Below are 18,020 nucleotides of genomic sequence, written 5' to 3'. Positions count from 1 at the left end.
ACTACAGATTCTACAGCTATTAAAAGAATACGGGAGCATTCTCAGCAAGTTTATACTAATATATTCCACAACTTAAATAAAATGAATAAACTCTTTAAAAGGCACAAAGTATCAAAGTTCACTCAAGAAAAAAATAGATAACCTGAATCCCTATATCAATCAATTTTAGTCAGTTTAAAATCTTCCCACAAAAAATATCACCAGATCATTTGACTGGGAGTAGTAGTGTATGGATATGAGAGTTGGATTATGAAGAAAGCTGAGTGTTGAAGAATTGATGCTTTTGAACTGTGGTGTTGGAGAAGACTTTTGAAAGTCCCTTGAACTGCAAGGAGATCCAACCAGTCCATCCTAAAGGAGATCAGTCCTGGGTGTTCATTGGAAGGACTGATGTTGAAGCTGAAACTCCAATACTTTGGCCACCTCATGTGAAGAGCTGACTCATTGGAAAAGACTCGGATGCTGGGAGGGATTGGGGGCAGGAGGAGAAGGGGACAACAGAGGATGAGATATCTGGATGGCATCACCGACTTGATGGACATGAATTTGAGTGAACTCCAGGAGTTGGTGATGGACAGGGAGGCCTGGAGGGGTGCAGTCCACGGAGTCACAGAGTCGGACATGACTGAGCGACTGACCTGAACTGAACCCAATAGTTAATGAAGAAATAACAATTCTACACAAACTTTTCCAGAAAATCAAGAAAGGACTACTTCCCAACTCATACTATAAGGCTACCATAGTGCCAAAACCAGGCAAAGAGTTCAGAAGAAAGAGTAAATCACTGACAAATCTCTCTCATGAAAGCAGATGTAAAATTTCTTAATGAATTTTTAGCAAATCAAATATCATCAGTTTATCATCAGTTCATTTGCTCAGTTGCATCTAACTCTGTGATCCCATGGACTGCAGCACACCAGGCCTCCCTGTCCATCACCAGCTTGCTCAAACTCATGTCCATCGAGTTGGTGATGCCATCCAACCATCTCATCTTCTGTTGTCCCCTTCTCCTCCTACCTTCAGTCTTCAAACTCAGCATCAGGGTCTTTGCCAATGAGTCAGTTCTTCACATCAGGTGGCCAAAGTATTGGAGTTTCAGCTTCAACATCAGTACTTCCAATGAATATTCAGGACTGATTTCCTTTAGGATATAGACTGGTTGGATCTCCTTGCAGTCCAAGGGACTTTCAAAAGTCTTCTCCAGCACCACAGTTCAAAAGCATCAATTCTTCAGCACTCAGCTTTCTTTATGGCCTACTCTCACATCCATACATGACTGCTGAAAAAAACCATAGCTTTGACTAGACAGACCTTTTTTGGCAAAGTAATATCTCTGCTTTTTAATATGCTGTCTAGGTTGGTCACAGCTTTTCTTCAAAGGAGCAAGTGCCTTTTAATTTCAAGGCTGCAGTAACCATCTGCAGTGATTTCGGAACCCATAAAAACAGTCTCTCACCGTTTTCACTGTTTCCCCATCTATTTGCCATGAAGTAATGGGATTGGATGCCATGATCTTAGTTTTCTGAATGTTGAGTTTTAAGCCAGCTTTTCATTCTCCTCTTTCACTTTCAACAAGAGACTCTTCAGTTCCTCTTTACTTTCTGCCATAAGGGTGGTGTCATCTGCATGTCCGAGGTTATTGATATTTCTCCTGGCAATCTTGATTCCAGCTTGTGTTTCATCCAGCCCGGCATTTCTCATGATGTACTCTGCATATAAGTTAAATAAGCAGGGTGACAATATACAGCCTTAATGTACTCCTTTCCCAATCTGGAACCAGTCTGTTGTTCCATGTCTGGTTCTAACTGTCACTTCTTGACTTGCACACAGATTTCTCAGGAGGCAGGTCAGGTAGTCTGGTATTCCCATCTCTTTAAGAATTTTCCAGTTTGCTGTGATCCACACAGTCAAAAGCTTTAGTGTAGTCAACAAAGGAGAAGTAGATGTTTTTCTGGAACTCTCTTGCTTTTTCAATGATCCAATGGATGTTGGCAATTTGATCTCTGGTTCTTCTGCCTTTTCTAAAACCAGCTAGAACATCTAGAAGTTCACGGTTCACGTACTGTTGAAGCCTGGCTTGGAGAATTCTGAGCATTACTTTGCTAGCCTATGAGATGAATGCAATTGTGCAGTAGTTTGAGGATTCTTTGGCATTGCCCTTCTTTGGGATTGGAATGAAAGCTGACCTTTTCCAGTCCTGTGGCCACTGCTGAGTTTTCCAAATTTGCTGATATATTGAGTGCAGCACTTTCACAGCATCATCTTTTAGAATTTCAAAAAGCTCAGCTGGAATTCCATCACCTCCACTAGCTTTGTTCATAGTGATGCTTCCTAAGGCCCACTTGACTTCGCATTCCAGGATGTCTGGCTCTAAGTGAGTGATCACACCATCATGCTTATCTGGTCATGAAGATCATTTTGCTGGGATTGAAGATTGAAGGCAGGAGGAGAAGGGGACAACAGAGGGTGAGATGGTTGGATGGCATCACCGACTCGATGGACATGAGTTTGAGCAAGCTCTGGGAGCTGGTGATGGACAGGGAGGCCTGGTGTGCTGCAGTCCTTTCAGTCACAAAGAGTCAGACATGCGTGAGTGACTGAACTGAACCACATATCAAACCTTTTCTTAATATCTTCTGCTTCTGTTAGGTCCATACCATTTCTGTCCTTTATTGTGCCCATCCTTGCATGAAACATTCCCTTGGTATCTTTGATTTTCTTGAAGAGATGTCTAGTCTTTCCCATTCTATTGTTTTCCTCTATTACTTTGCATTGATCATTGAGGAAGGCTTTATCTCTCCTTGCTATTCTTTGGAATTCTGCATTCAGATAGGGATATCTTTGCCTTTTCTTCTTGGCCTTTAGCTTCTCTTCTTTTCTCAGTTATTTGTAAGGCCTCCTCAGACAACCATTTTGCCTTTTTGCATTTCCTTTTCTTGGGGATGGTCTTGATCACTGTCTCCTGCACAATGTCATGAACCTCCATCCATAGATCTTCAGGTACTGTCTATCAGATCGAATCCCTTGAATCCATTTGTCACTTTCACTCTATAATTGTAAAGGATTTGATTTGGGTCATACCTCTTGAATGGTCTAGTGGTTTTTCCTACTTTCTTCAATTTAAGTCTGAATTTGGCAATAAGCAGTTCATGATTTGAGCCATGGTTAGCTCCTGGTCTTGTTTTTGCTGACTGTATGCTGCTGCTGCTGCTAAGTCGCTTCAGTTATGTCCGACTCTGTGTGACCCCATAGATGGCAGCCCACCAGGCTCCCCTCGTCCCTGGGATTCTCCAGGCAGGAACACTGGAGTGGGTTGCCATTTCCTTCTCCAACGCATGGAAGTGAAAAGTGAAAGTGAAGTCGCTCAGTTGTGTCCAACTCTTAGCGACGCCATGGACTTCAGCCTACCAGGCTCCTCTGTCCATGGGGTTTTCCAGGCAAGAGTTCTGGAGTAGGGTGCCATCACCTTCTCCTTGCTGACTGTATAGAGCTTCTCCATCTTTGGCTGCAAAGAATTTAATCAATTTGATTTAGGTGTCAACCATCTGGTGATGTCCATCTGTAGGGTCATCTCTTGTGTTGTTGGTAGACAGTGTTTGCTATGACCAGTGCTTTCTCTTGGCAAAACTCTGTTAGCCTTTGCCCTGCTTCATTTTGTACTCCACAGCCAAACTTGCCTGTTACTCCAGGTATCTTCTGATTTCCTACTTTTGCAATCTGGTCCCCTGTGATGAAAAGGACATCTGTTTGGGGTGTTAGTTCTAGAAGGTCTTGTAGGTCTTCATATAACTGTTCAACTTCAGCTTCTTCGGTATTAGTGGTTGGGGCATAGACTTGGATTACTGTGATACTGAATGGTTTGCCTTGGAAACGAACCGAGATCATTCTGTCGTTTTTGAGATTGCACCCACGTACTGCATATAGGACTCTTGTTGACGATGAGGGCTACTCCATTTCTTCTAAGGGGTTCTTGCCCACAGTAGTAGATATAATGGTCATCTGAATTAAATTCACCCATTCAAGTCCATTTTAATTCACTGATTCCTAAAATATCAATGTTCACTCTTGCCATCTCCTGTTTGACCACTTCTAATTTGCCTTGATTCATGGACCTAACATTCCAGGTTCCTATGCAATATTGCTCTTTTCAGCATCAGACTTTACTTCCATCACCAATCACATCCACAGCTGGACATTGTTTTCACTTCGGCTCCATCTCTTCATTCTTTCTGAGTTATTTCTCTACTCTACTCCAGTCGCATATTGGGCATCTTGACCTGGGGAGTTCATCTTTCAGTGTCATATTTTTTTTGCCTTTTCATACTGTTCATGGGGTTCTCAAGGCAAGAATACTGAAGTGGTTTGCCATTCCCTTCTCCAGCGGACCACGTTTTGTCAGAACTCTCCACCATGACCTGTCCATCTTGGGTGGCCCTACACAGCATGGCTCATAGTTTCATTGAGTTAGACAGGAGCAAGGTCCATGTGATCAGTTTGGTTAGTTTTCTGAGATTGTGGTTTTCATTGTCTGCTCTCTGATGAATGAAGATAAGAGGCTTATGTAAGTTTCCTGAAGGGAGAGACTAAACTGGGTCTTGTTCTGATGGGCAGGGCCAGGCTCAGTAAATCTTTAATCAAATTTTCTGTTGAAGGGCTGCGCTGTTTTCCCTCCCTGTTGTTTGGACTCCTGGACACTCACAGACAAGTCTGGCTCTATCTCCCACTCACCTCCAAAGTCAAATTCCCTGGGGGTTTTCAGTCCCTCTGCTGGATCCCCAGGTTGGGAAATCTGTTGCATGTCCTGGAACTTTCTTCACAGTGCAAGAATTTCTTTGGTATAATTGTTCTGCAATTTGTGGGTCATCTGCTCGGTATCTCTGTGGAGGGGCTAATGGTGACCTCTTCCAAGAGGGCTTATGCCACAGGCTGGGTAACCCAGGCCTGCTGCAGCCAGAGCCCCTGCCCCTGGGGCAAGTCACTGCTGACCCATGCCTCCGCAGGAGACACTCAAACACTCGAAGGCAAGCCTGGCTCAGTCTCTGTGGGGCCTCTGGGTCCTGGTGTGCACAAGGTCTTGTTTGAGCCCTCTGAGCATTTCTGACAGGTCTGGGGTTTGATTCTAAATGTGACTTCACTCCTCCTACCGTCTTGTAGGGGCTTCTCCTTTGGCCTTGGACATGGGGTATCACTATTCTGACAAGATGGCAGAGTAGAAGAACGTGCGCTCATCTTCTCCTGAGAGAACTTTGGATTTGTGGTAATCCTTCGGAAACATACGTGACTCATATTAACTCTATCATAATAGTTTAGCAAGAAGAGTCATCCTTTCTGCAACTCTTAAGTCCCTGGATTTGGAAAACTGGTCAACCAACCAAAAAGAAAAAATCTTGCATATATCTGAAGACAACAATCAGACATCTTTCTGAGGAACTGCAATTCATTCATATTTCTTTATAAGTCTATTTTTTCCCTTTAATTCTTTAACTCATACCAGTTTCCTCAACCACCATCTCCTTACTGCAAATATCACTTCAGCAGCCTAAGACAACATTTCTAGTGTTCATTTAGCTTTGTATTTAAAGTCAACACTGAAAACAATTAACAATGGCAGAAAACATGAATTCCCTCATGGGGAAAGTTCTTACTATTCACATTCCAAATGCAAAAAAAAAAAGGTACATTATGAAAACTCAAAGTACTATATACACAGAAGACACTTCCTTCACTTTAAAAAAAATATTTCAAGGTTACTCCAGCTAATACAATGTCAAGTATTGTTTGGAGCAAGGAGACATCAGTATCTCACAACCAGCTCCACTCTAAGAAATGGAAAAGCAAATTATTATATTTTACCTTTAGAGAGGCCTTCTGCAGTACATTTGCTAATTATTAGTCAATCTGTCTCTTGTTGCTGCTGAGGACTGCTTGTTAGTATACAGCAGCGGTGCTTTCTGAGGCTGCTGTAATTGAAGGTTTCCAAAAGCATTTATAACTGAGGCTCATTCTCCAACTTGAGACAGATGTGTTGTTAACAAGACTGAAATAACTGGAAATCTGTGATTTGGCTAATTGCAGGCTTCCTGGAAGTATCTTCATTAAAAAAAAAACACTTTGGCCATCCTCTGAAAAATACCTTCCTTGAGTCTAACTGCTGGGCAGCCCCATTCTAAATGCCTCACCTCTCAGGTTAGCACAGACCAGAGAAAGCAATCAGTAAACCATTGAGTAGATAACCAATCTTTAAAAAAATACTTAGAGGTAAGAACTAAAGTCAAATCAATTCTTGTGGCAGAGGTATTAGCTTAGCATTGCCTCTAGGAGAGTAGACTTTCTGGAGCCAAAGGTTCAAAAATCCCACAGATGGAACTCAGCTCTTCATCTTTTCAGGGAGACATAAATATGATCAAGACTTTATTTCCTCTGGTGCTCATCTCCCCTCATATCCTAATACCAGCAAAGAAATGACTTTGGAAGACAAATATACTTGCTTACTTTGATACTATCCTTTAGACCCAGTCAAGAGGGGTCCATACTTTAGAGGATTCTGCTCTGGCCTCCTCTGGTTGAACCCCAGCCCAGGGCTTCCTTGGTGGTTCAGATGGTAAAGATGCAGTATTCTTGCCTAGAGAATTCCCTGGACAGAGGAGCCTGGCAGGCTACAGTCCATGCGGTCACAAAGAGTAGGCCACAACTAAGGGACTAACACACACACAAACACACATAAGGGGTGAGGAGTCTGTGGAGCAAAGGGAACATCACCTGATGTCTCTCCCCTCCAACACCTTTCTAGGCCACACTCCTTGTTACCAGGGACCCCAGAACTTCCTGACTGAAGAGCTCTGAGATCATTCCTAGAGCCTGCCTTTTTGATAAGAGGGCAGACCACCAGAGTGTACATCTCTGGCCTAAGAGATGACCAAGAGCAGAAGTTTGTGGAAAGGTACATGGAACCTGGATGTGCAGGCTGGGGTGTGCTTGAAACCTTCCCAGGTGTAGGATGGAGCCTAAGTGTTAGTGGTAGCTCCTCAGTCATGTCCGACTCTTTGCAACCCTATGGACTGTAGCCCGCCAGCCTCCTCTGTCCATGGAATTCTCCAGGCAAGAATACTGGAGTGGATAGCTGTTCCCTTCAACAGGGGATCTTCCCGATCCAGAAATTGAACCAGGTTTCCTGCATAGAACTCAGATTCTCTACCATCTAAGCCATCAGGGAAGACCCAGGATGGAGCCAAAAGTGATAAGAAAAGGGAGATGGGCTATGCAGTGGGGCCACTTCTGTCTACACTGCCACCTGCAGCATGGATCTCCAAGGAGTCTAGGAATTCTTAAAGCAAACCAGAATTTCAAGATCTTCATGCAGGATAAAATCTCAGATATGCAGATAATACCACCCTTATGGCAGAAAGTGAAGAGGAACTCAAAAGCCTCTTGATGAAAGTGAAAGAGGAGAGTGAAAAAGTGGGCTTAAAGCTCAACATTCAGAAAACGAAGATCATGGCATCTGGTCCCATCACTTCATGGGAAATAGATGGGGAAACAGTGGAAACAGTGTCAGACTATTTTTGGGGGCTCCAAAATCACTGCAGATGGTGATTGCAGCCATGAAATTAAAAGACGCTTACTCCTTGGAAGGAAAGTTATGACCAATCTAGATAGCATAATCAAAAGCAGAGACATTACTTTGCCAACAAAGGTCCGTCTAGTCAAGGCTATGTTTTTTCCTGTGGTCATGTATGGATGTGAGAGTTGGACTGTGAAGAAAGCTGAGCGCTGAAGAATTGATGCTTTTGAACTGTGGTGTTGGAGAAGACTCTTGAGAGTCCCTTGGACTGCAAGGAGATCCAACCAGTCCATTCTAAAGGAGATCAGTCCTGGGTGTTCTTTGGAAGGAATGATGCTAAAGCTGAAACTCCAGTACTTTGGCCACCTCATGCAAAGAACTGACTCATTGGAAAAGACTCTGATGCTGGGAGGGATTGGGGGCAGGAGGAGAAGGGGACGACAGAGGATGAGATGGCTGGATGGCATCACCGACTTGATGGACGTGAGTTTGAGTGAACTCCGGGAGCTGATGATGGATAGGGAGGCCTGGCATGCTGCAATTCATGGGGTCGCAAAGAGTGGGACACAGCTGAGCAACTGAACTGAACTTGAAACATAACCCTAAATATTTGGGCACATTGTACATAGGTCTCTATTCTTATGTTCATAAGTCTCTATTCCTACTCTTGGATTTTTAAGGCATTTCATGTCAAATCTCAAATAAGATATCTACCTTGCTGAAGTTTTGTGAAAGCAAGTAATCAATCTAAGATTAAAAACATGCGCCTAAAAAGCTTCATAGTATTTACCATGTAGTTATTGGTTATTTTCTATTTTAAAACTGTATGTAAGTAAACATGCTATAGTTCATGGTAAACATCTGCAAAAGTCTATACATCTGGAAAGCCTATAAAAGTTTTCTAGAAAAATGAAGCATTTTCCTCCCCCCCTACCCATACTTAGAGTGGCATTCTTAAAGAAAAAATTTGGCCCTGTTGTGTTTTTATTTTTTCTTTCTTGCCGTGCTGTGCAGCAAGAAAGATCTTAGTTCCCTGACCAGGGATCAAACCCATGCTCCCTGCGGTGGAGCTCCAAATACTGGATCATGAGGGAAGTCCTCCTTTTGCATTTTAATGTCACAATGTCTAACACAATTCTTACTGGTTGATTCAAAATGTTGTTGTCTGTTATGCATCAGAAAATTCATTCATATACTCATTTGTTCAATAAATATCTATGACCACCTACTGGCAGCTATGTGCCAGGCATCCCACCGGCTTCTGGACATTTGACAATGGATAAAACAGATAAGACCGAACTCAATATATTAACTGGAGGAGGGTGATAAGTAAACAAGCAATTACAATATTTGACAAATGCTATGAAATTATTAGGAAAACACAGGAGGGGCACTGAACCCAATCTTGAACTACAGGAAGGTTTCCCAAAGAGATGTCAGTCAGGCTGAGTGCTGAAGTGAGCCGAGTAGGAGTTTATCTAGCAGAAAAGGAAATTAAAATATCTGCTGAGAAGATTTCTACATTCCATCAGACCATGATACTCGGGAAAAAGAGACAGAGGAGAGTACATCTGTTGATTGCCAAGCACTGTGAAAGTGATTTGTATGTATTAAACAACTGATCTTCACAAGAATATGTGAAGAAGGTATTATTAACCCCATTGTATTGAGGAAGAAAAACAAAGGCTCAGGGAGGTTAAGCAAGCTGTTTCCAGGAATGGATCCAGAGAGTGGTAAGGCCTGGCTTCAAACCCAAGAACAGGATAGATTTCTCCCATTACATTAAGGATCGTTGAATTGTAAAATCATGTTCAAACAAAACTTTGCCTTATTCTTTTCAGTCAGTAAGCTTAGATCTTCTTTGAGAGAAGTAGAGAGGTATCAGCTCCCAAGTGCACTTTGGTTTTAAAAAGACTCCACTGATGATAGTGTGTCAGAATGTGCCCAGAATGGCAGGGGACTGGGCTGAGCTTCCAAATGAGACTTCCGTGTTCCTGACTTGGTGCTGTTGGGCATGGTTCATGTGCCGTATGGTTGCATGTGGCTCTTCGTAATTTAGGTTCATCGGTGTTTTCATCCAAACTGACCCATTTTATCTTCAACCACTCAAGTGAGCCTAGGGTGTCTGCTTCTGCTTCTTTGAAAGGCCACAAGTTAGAACCCATGTGTATTCTGGCCTCAGACTATAGAATTAGTTTTTTCTTTACCTGTCATCATCTGAAAATGAAAAATGCTATTAGTAATGTAGGTCAAATTGTCAAAGAACCTACCTTTTGACTAGAATAGTAGGATGATAGGGCATTTTTTTTGTTGTCAACTGCATAAATTTGTATATATATGTAGTCTGAAATATTCTGATATACATATATATATACATACATATATATATACACACACACATATATATACACACACACTGATATATGTAAATATACATGTATTTTCTATGCAACTGTATACATAGCCCTATATAATTTGGGGCTCTATTATGGCCCAAATGCTGCTTCTCAGAGGCAGTCTTTAAACCCCACAGAAGTGGGGACTGTAGAGTTCTAAGGAGCTCGTTAATCTAGGTTCATACCCGGGATGAGGGCCTACTTGCCGGAAAGGCAGCTCAAGTTCTATACTTAATCTGATTTTAGAGAAGGTGCCTATTGCAAAATTTAAATTTTGTTTGAAGTGAATTAAGATAGAAAAAATTCTTGAAGTTTTGATTATAAAAGAATGAGCTGCACACATGTAGTAATTAGAAATAGCAACACAAAAGGTAAAGCTCTTTCAAACCAAGTAAATTTGTGTTTCAGTGTTTCTAACTACAGTCTTATTCATTCCCTCAGATAAGGGTAAATTTTATGAAGTAAAGTAAAGCTGACTGAGGAGAGAAATGCCTGAGGGTGACACCATCTAGACTGGGTGGCTGGGGAAGGTCCCCTTGAGGAGGGAAATTTGAGCAGACAGCTGAATGGCACTGTAAAGGGCAAGCTATGTGGAGATCCAAGTGAAGACAGTTCCAAGCAGAAGGATTAGCCAGAGTGAGGGTCTTGAAGTAGAAACAAGCAGCGTACACTCAAGGAAGGTGGAGAAAGCTGCCAAGGAAGTTTAAGAGACAGAGAGCACTCTAGGTGAAGGGAGACCACAGGTGTGGCCAGGACTGAGGTGAGAGGCAGTTCATACAGGGCTCTGAAAGTCATGGTACAGAGTTTGGATTGTATTTTTTTTTTAATTTTTTATTGTAAATATTTGCTTTACAGTATTGTATTGGTTTCTGCCATACACCAACATGAATCAGTCACAGGTGTACATGTGTCCCTCCCTCTTGAATCTCCCTCTCATCTCCCTCCTCTAGGATATCAACTGCATTTTAAATGTGGTGGGAAGCCACTGAAGAGTGTTAAGCAGGGAAGTGACACAATCTGATTCATGTTTTCCGAGAGTCACTCTGCCTAGGGTATGAAACTCTGACCGTAGGCGTACAAGTGCTGACGTAAGAAGACCAGTTTTGGAAACTGTGGTAATAGTCCGAGAGAAGACGACAGACCGTGAGGCAACAGCAGGCGGGGTGGGGACACAGGGCGCAATCTGAGATGTGGGAAGGCGGGGCTGAATGGACCTGCCGGTGAATTGGTGATGATACTTGGGGTTTTGGGCTTGAGTATTGGGAGAGATTGCGATGGCACTCATCGAGAGGCTAATAAGCTTGAGGAGAAAAGTCAAGAGTTTAATTTTGGATATGTAAAGTCTGAGATATCTATTAGGTATCCAGGAGGCGATACTGAGCAGACAGCTGGCTAGACAAACAAATGTGTACTAGGGGGAAAGTCTTAGGGCTGGGGATAAAAGTTAGAGATAGCAGCACGAGATGGAATAGAAAGCCACTGTCTCTGGTGAGATCTCCAGGGAACGCCCAGGAACTATGTAGACAGAAGAGGGAGGAGGGTGAGCGCTGAGTTCCAGGGCCTTCAAGCCTAGAGCTGGGAAGAGGGCGAAGAACCAGAAAAGGAGAAAGAATACACAGGTGGAATGTCAGGGAAAAAAATCTCAGAAGAATGTCTCTTGGAAGCTTTTTAGCACAAAAAAAAGCTTTAACAAAGAGGGAGGGTGTGGTCAACTTTGTCAGGAGTTGCTTATAGGGTGAGTAAGAATATCAATTTACATAAAAAGAAAACTCAGAGAAATATTACACTAAACTTCGGGGCTCTGCAGTTATTTATATAGAAAAATAGGCTTAGACAAGATTATGATTTTTCAAACATTAACTGAACAGTCTTATCATAGGATCCAATGTTAAAAATAGGGTGACAATTCTGATAATCATTTCGTGATGTATGTATGTCAAATTATTATGCTATATATACACCTTAAACTTACACAGGGCTGTATGGCAATTATATCTCAAGAAAACTGGAAGAAAATCTAAGAACAGTGTGACATTAGATAACAGTTTTATGTTGACTAGAGGCTTATTCAGAGAAGGCAATGGCACCCCACTCCAGTACTCTTGCCTGGAAAATCCCATGGACGGAGGAGCCTTGTAGGCTGCAGTCCATGGGGTCGCTAAGAGTTGGACACAACTGAGCGACTTCACTTTCACTTTTCACTTTCCTGCATTGGAGAAGGAAATGGCAACCCACTCCAGTGTTCTTGCCTGGAGAATCCCAGGGACGGGGGAGCCTGGTAGGCTGCCGTCCATGGGGTCACACAGAGTCGGACACGACTGAAGCGACTTAGCAGCAGCAGCAGCAGCAGCAGCAGAGGCTTATTACACAAATAAAGCCATTAGCCCAAACTGCAACCAACACCCTCTTGAAAAGTTACCTACAGGTGGGAGAGACAATTTCTTCCAACTCTGAGGAATTTTAGCAACTGCTGTTGAGTTGTGTTGAGGTGAAAATATGAAAAATGTAGGATTCCCAAACTTTGGTCAATGGGCTAAGTTTTTCTTCAGTCAAAACGCCCCATCACTGACAAGTCTTACTTACAAGTAAATGCCTCTATGTTCCACATTGAATGTCAGTATGACCTGCTTTTCTTGGCCTCTCTGCAGACATTTGGTAAACCAGTGACTTCTGTGTAGAGCATTTCCCTCTTGAATAATCTGGCTTCCCCTTACCACATAACGCATACATTCAAAGAAAGTGTTTAAGAAACATAAGCCAATAGTAGTAATTGTAGCAAAGGTAGTAACCATATAAATAAAACATCATTAAAATTTAAAAAGCAGCATGCAACAAAATAATCCAAAATTTCGTCCAAATCAAACTATTAAATCATCCACTGCTCCGAACCCCCTCCAGCCATGTGAATAATCCATAGTTTATCATACAGGTGATTTGATTATTTTAATCAGCCTCTAAAATGGTGAGGGCTGAGCACAGAGTAGACAACAGCTGAGTTGTTTTAGAATGAAGACATGCCTTTGGAATTTTTAAGTAAGCTTCACTATTTTGGATTCAAATTCTAATTGCTTCTCATAAAAGGCTTGACCAGTACCAAAGTGGGAAGACAGTCTTGATGCAAAATGATTCGGTTTAGCAGTTAAAAAAAAAAAATCCTTTAGCAACCTAAACTTAAACAATTTGATTTTCTTGTCATCGCTTTCCCTATACTATCAAAAATGATGCTTTCTTTACTATTTCCAACTCATCATAAAATTGCTAAAAATCTGAAATTCAATTTACCACATTACTGCTAATTTGAATAATGGCTGAATAAAAGACAGGAAACGCTGAAGCAGCATTGATTTCTAAAACATTTTGCACTTTCCTCCTCCATCCCTGTAAAGTAAAGCTCGGATGCTACGCACAATTACACAAGAAAATCAAGAAAGCCATTACGTTCAGCATTTTGTCATGATCATTGTTACCATGGCAAAAAGTGGGCTTAGTTTAGCACATCTGCTACAGGCGAGGCCCACTGGCCTTTTGTAAAGCTGGGTAACAATATAATGCCAAATTCTGGAGACTGTCACTGTTTTCTTCCAGGGTAAGACTACTGCCCAGAGATGTTACTGTCTCCTTCCTTAGTGACCCAAACCAATGCCATCCTATCGTCGTATTCTTAAAGTTGTTCAGTACCAAGGAACACAGTTAATCTAGGAAGGTTACCCTTTGACCCACCTTCTGGTCTAATGGGTAAAAAATATGTGATATGAAAGCTTATGCTATGCTATGCTAAGTCACTTCAGTCGTGTCCGACTCTGTGTGACCCCATAGACGGCAGCCTACCAGGCTCCCCTGTGCCTGGGATTCTCCAGGCAAGAACACTGGAGTGGGTTGCCATTTCCTTCTCCAATGCATGAAAGTGAAAAGTGAAAGTGAAGTCGCTCAGTCGTGTCCGACTCTTAGCGACCCCATAGACTGCAGCCTACCAGGCTCCTCTGTCCATGGGAGTTTCCAGGCAAGAGTACTGGAGTGGGGTGCCATTGCCTTCTCCATATGAAAGCTTAGGACTCCAATAATAGCAAATGCCAAAGTTTCAACAGTTGTATTGTAAACATCAATAGAGCTGTACTAAAAATAGCATGGATTTAGAAGTGACCAAGACAATGCATGATAACTAGCTGTAGGCATATTATTTCCTTATCTGTAAAATGGGAATAAAATCCCATTATCCCAAATAATCTTGTGAATAAAATCCCATTATCCCCAAATCACACTTTCTTGTGAGTATTAACTGAGATAATCTGCAGGCCCAGACACATGAGGGGGTACTCAGTAATATAGCATCCTCCCCCTTCCTCCAACACCATCTTTTTCTTGACACTGAGATTCCCATGCCTTTGGAAATGTTGGTTAAGTTGGTAGGTAAATGCTTTTCTATCATTAGAAGGTTAATTCGTTTTGACTTTCATATCGTTTGGATACTTTCCTCAGAGAGCTGAGGATAAAATACTTTTTTAAGATCTGATAGAAGGCATAACTTTCACATCCAGAGGATAAAAGTCAGTGTCAATAATATAATATATATCACATTCTATTATTCATATTTTAAGTGACACCAATATTATCACTGTAAAATGGAAAATGGAGTATATAATAATTTTGACCTCATGCACAGATTTTTTGTTTTAAAAAGTGAAGCAACATTATGAACGCAGAGAAGTTGAAATTATCTGAAATGAATACATTAATCAAGTCTGCGTATTTACTAGAAACAAAGGCTACTAGCATTTTTACCATCTAAACAAAATATTTTTTTTCTAATGAAATTTCAGCAGAGTATCGTTTATCTTAAGAGAAAAATAATGGGGCCTTACCTATTCCAGTAGCTCCAGAACTGGTCATGCAGGTAGGCATGGTGGCTACATTCATCACCAAATGAGGCTTTGCTTTCAATCCAGTGAATTATGTGCCCTTCTACAGCTAAGGAACAAAGCATTACGAATACAGAGCAAAGGGAAGGGGAGATGGAAAATTCTGACTCTGCCTGGGTCTCTCCATGCTTCACATTAATGAAGAGAGGCTTAACCCTCACCGTCATCTAGGGATGTAATTATAAAACCACACATCGTACCTGTTTGTTGCAAGGAACGTTTATGCTACAGTCACATCCCTTTTATTTTTGTCATTTACAAAAGTCTCCCTCCTATTCTGAGATTGCCTGTATAAACTGACAAGTAATACAAAAGCAAACCAAAGTGATCCTGGCTTTTCCACAGAACTCTGTTTTAAAAATGCAATATATAGAGAAATGACTTGAAAATGGTAACCAAAATGTCTTTTGAAGACATGCTTATTTCTTAAACATAGAAGTTTTTAAAGCTTAGGTTTCTTCTGAACCTATTATTTTCTGCCACTTAAAAATCTTTTGCAATTATTTCACACATTTGAATATAAAATTATCAAGCTAATACAGATTCTTTGGGAACATTTGCTATATTAACAAAACTTTTAAAAGCTATGGGAAAAAACACATCACTTTATAAACAAATGCATAGCAGAGTCTAAGGACTTACCAACTGGTACTTGTAAAATAAAGTCAGGCGTTTTGTCATAACCTCTTGCACGAAGCTGATCTTCATCTACAGGAAGAACAAATACTATTACTTATCACAGTATGCCATTAACAAGACAGCAATATAATTGCTTTTCTTTCTTAAAAATGTGTAAAAATTACTGATGCAGTCACACATATCATTCTTATGTATGCAGTGCTGTGTCAGAATAAATGAACTTTCTTCACAAACCTGAAGTAGAGATATAAAAATGTCTCTTTGTCCCTTCTGCATTTTTATATCTTTATTATAAACATCATTAATTCAAGCTGTCATATGCTACCTTTCTTATAATTGAAAATATACTCAAAATAATGAAATATACTTACTGATTAAAAGGTTTCCACCATCATGAATATTGCTAATGTTATCAAGCCCATACTGACAATTTACAGTAAGGCATAAGCACTTTGGCTTTTACAATTATAAAACAAATGCTTTCATTAAGGCAATTAAGAAAGTTTAGTTTCAATTAGTGAAACTATTTCTACACACAAGAACATAAGAGAGAGACAAGGGACAATGAGATCCCCACAGAGAATTAATTACCCTGCTTAATACCTTTGGTCTGCTATTGTTTCTGGCATTTACCACAGTTTTACAACTAACAATATGTAATTCTGAAAAGCAAACAGGCTTTGAGATTTTTTTTCTAAGTCTGTTCGATTTCTTGATCTTCTGTAAACATCAATGAGCCATTCAGGAGGAAAGGAGGCAGGAAAACAGCTTGTCAAAGTTGGAAAAAACTAGCTAGATGCTTGGTTTAAAAAAAAAAGAAAAATCCTCCAATATTTTCTAAAAGCTGTCCTTGACTTCTAATGGCATTACAATGTGATTCTGAATGAGCAGTTCTCTGTTAGATTTTGGAGTGACCTGGTCATTCAATTCCAGACATGGCTTTCTGTCTTCACCCAACCTCAACTAATGGCCCAACCAAGTAACAAGGAAGGCTGTGTGGTCTCTTAACATCCACTGGGCTGTTGACATTGTCATGCATCCCATTCGCCTTCCTGCATCACCTTTGATTAAAATTAATGACCCATTCCCAGTGTTGGGTAGCTTATTTCCAATTCATTTGTCAGGCCAAGACAGTGGTTTCATGGCCAACGTTCAGAAATTCTGTTTTAGAACACTCTTGTGTACATCCTGAAAGGTCAGCATTTTAAACATAAATAACCTTTTAATGATAAGATACACTTAAACTAGATATTTAATTACATTTGGTTAAAGTTGGTATCCTTTACTGAAATTCTGAAGGACTGATGCTAGAATTCAAAACAATCTCCTCTGCTTGAAAGATAAAAAAATACCAACATAACTGTTGAGATAAGGAAATAAAATTAAAGTAATCTTACTTTAAAAACAAGAGAATTTGGAAAACTGGACTGTAAATGAACAAGACTGAAAAAATTTCTATCCTCTCAAAGCATTCTGGCTACAAGAATGTTTAATGGAAAAGGCATTTATTAAATCAGCCCAAGTACCTTGAGCTGATGTTTCAGGTAGCTGATGAACAGTTTTAAAAGCTGTGAAAGTAAAAGTTGCTCAGTCGTATCCGACTCTTTGCGACGCCATGGACTATACAGTCCATGGAATTCTCTAGGTCAGAATGCTGGAGTAGGTAGCTTATCCCTTCTGGTTGGGATCTTCCCAACCCAGAAATCAAACTGGGGTCTCCCACATTGCAGGTGGATTCTTTACCAAGCTCAGCAATCCACCTGCAATGCGGGAGACCTGGGTTTGATCCCTGGGTTGGGAAGATCTCTGGGAGAAGGGAAAGGCTACCCACTCCAGCATTCTGGCCTGGAGAATTCCATGGGCTGTAAAGTCCATGGTGTGACAAAGAGTCGGATACGACTGAGTGACTTTAAAAGCTGGGTTGACATTAAAGAAGAGAGATTAATAGTTTATTAAAACTATCCTAGTTTGATCAACCTTTGCAGGTGTTCAAAATCTGTTTCAGAAGGAAAATTATGATGTTTCTGACAGTGGCTAAAAACAAAATTTCAAAGGTCACCAAGCAATCCAAATGCACACACTAAAATCCCTTAAAAGGCAGTTACACTCCTGTTCAGGGCACCCAAATTACTAACACGTGAATTACATTCATGACTTAATGCGAAAAATTAAAAAAAACACCTAAACGCCTCAAAATGAACATAAACATCAGAGAATCTCTCCATCTTTCTGTGGAGAACCTCAAACTGTAACACAGTACTCCTATACTTTCTCTACACCGTCCCCACATCCCTCCTCAGCGTGAAGGTGATTCAACTGTAACTGTAGTCAAAAGACAGCTTCTAGAAACCTCTGCCACCGCCAGCAATACTACATTTTTTTCTTTTTTAAGTAAAGAGGTTATTCCACACATCTGAAATACTTTGTTATTATGCACTGGGTATCGTCTCTGTTCTTTATTTTCTAAACTCTAACTGTCTTACCTCCACTGTTTCAACCTTCACCTTT

General features: G+C 40.9%; 1 protein-coding gene across 9 annotated transcripts in view; it reads right to left on the bottom strand.

The window, feature by feature from the left end:
- Positions 1–18,020, bottom strand: part of CDIN1 (CDAN1 interacting nuclease 1) — a 277,462-nt gene that overhangs the window by 138,824 nt on the left and 120,618 nt on the right. For 8 of the 9 annotated variants that reach the window (XM_055537304.1, XM_055537306.1, XM_055537305.1 and 5 more), the window contains exons 9-10: positions 15,516–15,581; positions 14,817–14,922 (exon numbers count right to left, since the gene is read on the bottom strand). In XM_055537304.1, coding sequence (XP_055393279.1) covers positions 14,817–14,922; positions 15,516–15,581 — 172 coding nt within the window. Of the gene's footprint in view, positions 1–8,795; positions 9,779–14,816; positions 14,923–15,515; positions 15,582–18,020 lie in introns of those variants that run through there. The other variant, XM_055537313.1, reaches the window with a different exon arrangement.

Source organism: Bubalus kerabau, chromosome 10 (assembly GCF_029407905.1).
Source record: "Bubalus kerabau isolate K-KA32 ecotype Philippines breed swamp buffalo chromosome 10, PCC_UOA_SB_1v2, whole genome shotgun sequence".
NCBI lineage: Eukaryota > Metazoa > Chordata > Mammalia > Artiodactyla > Bovidae > Bubalus > Bubalus kerabau.
This window is presented reverse-complemented; position numbering and strand designations above follow the sequence as displayed.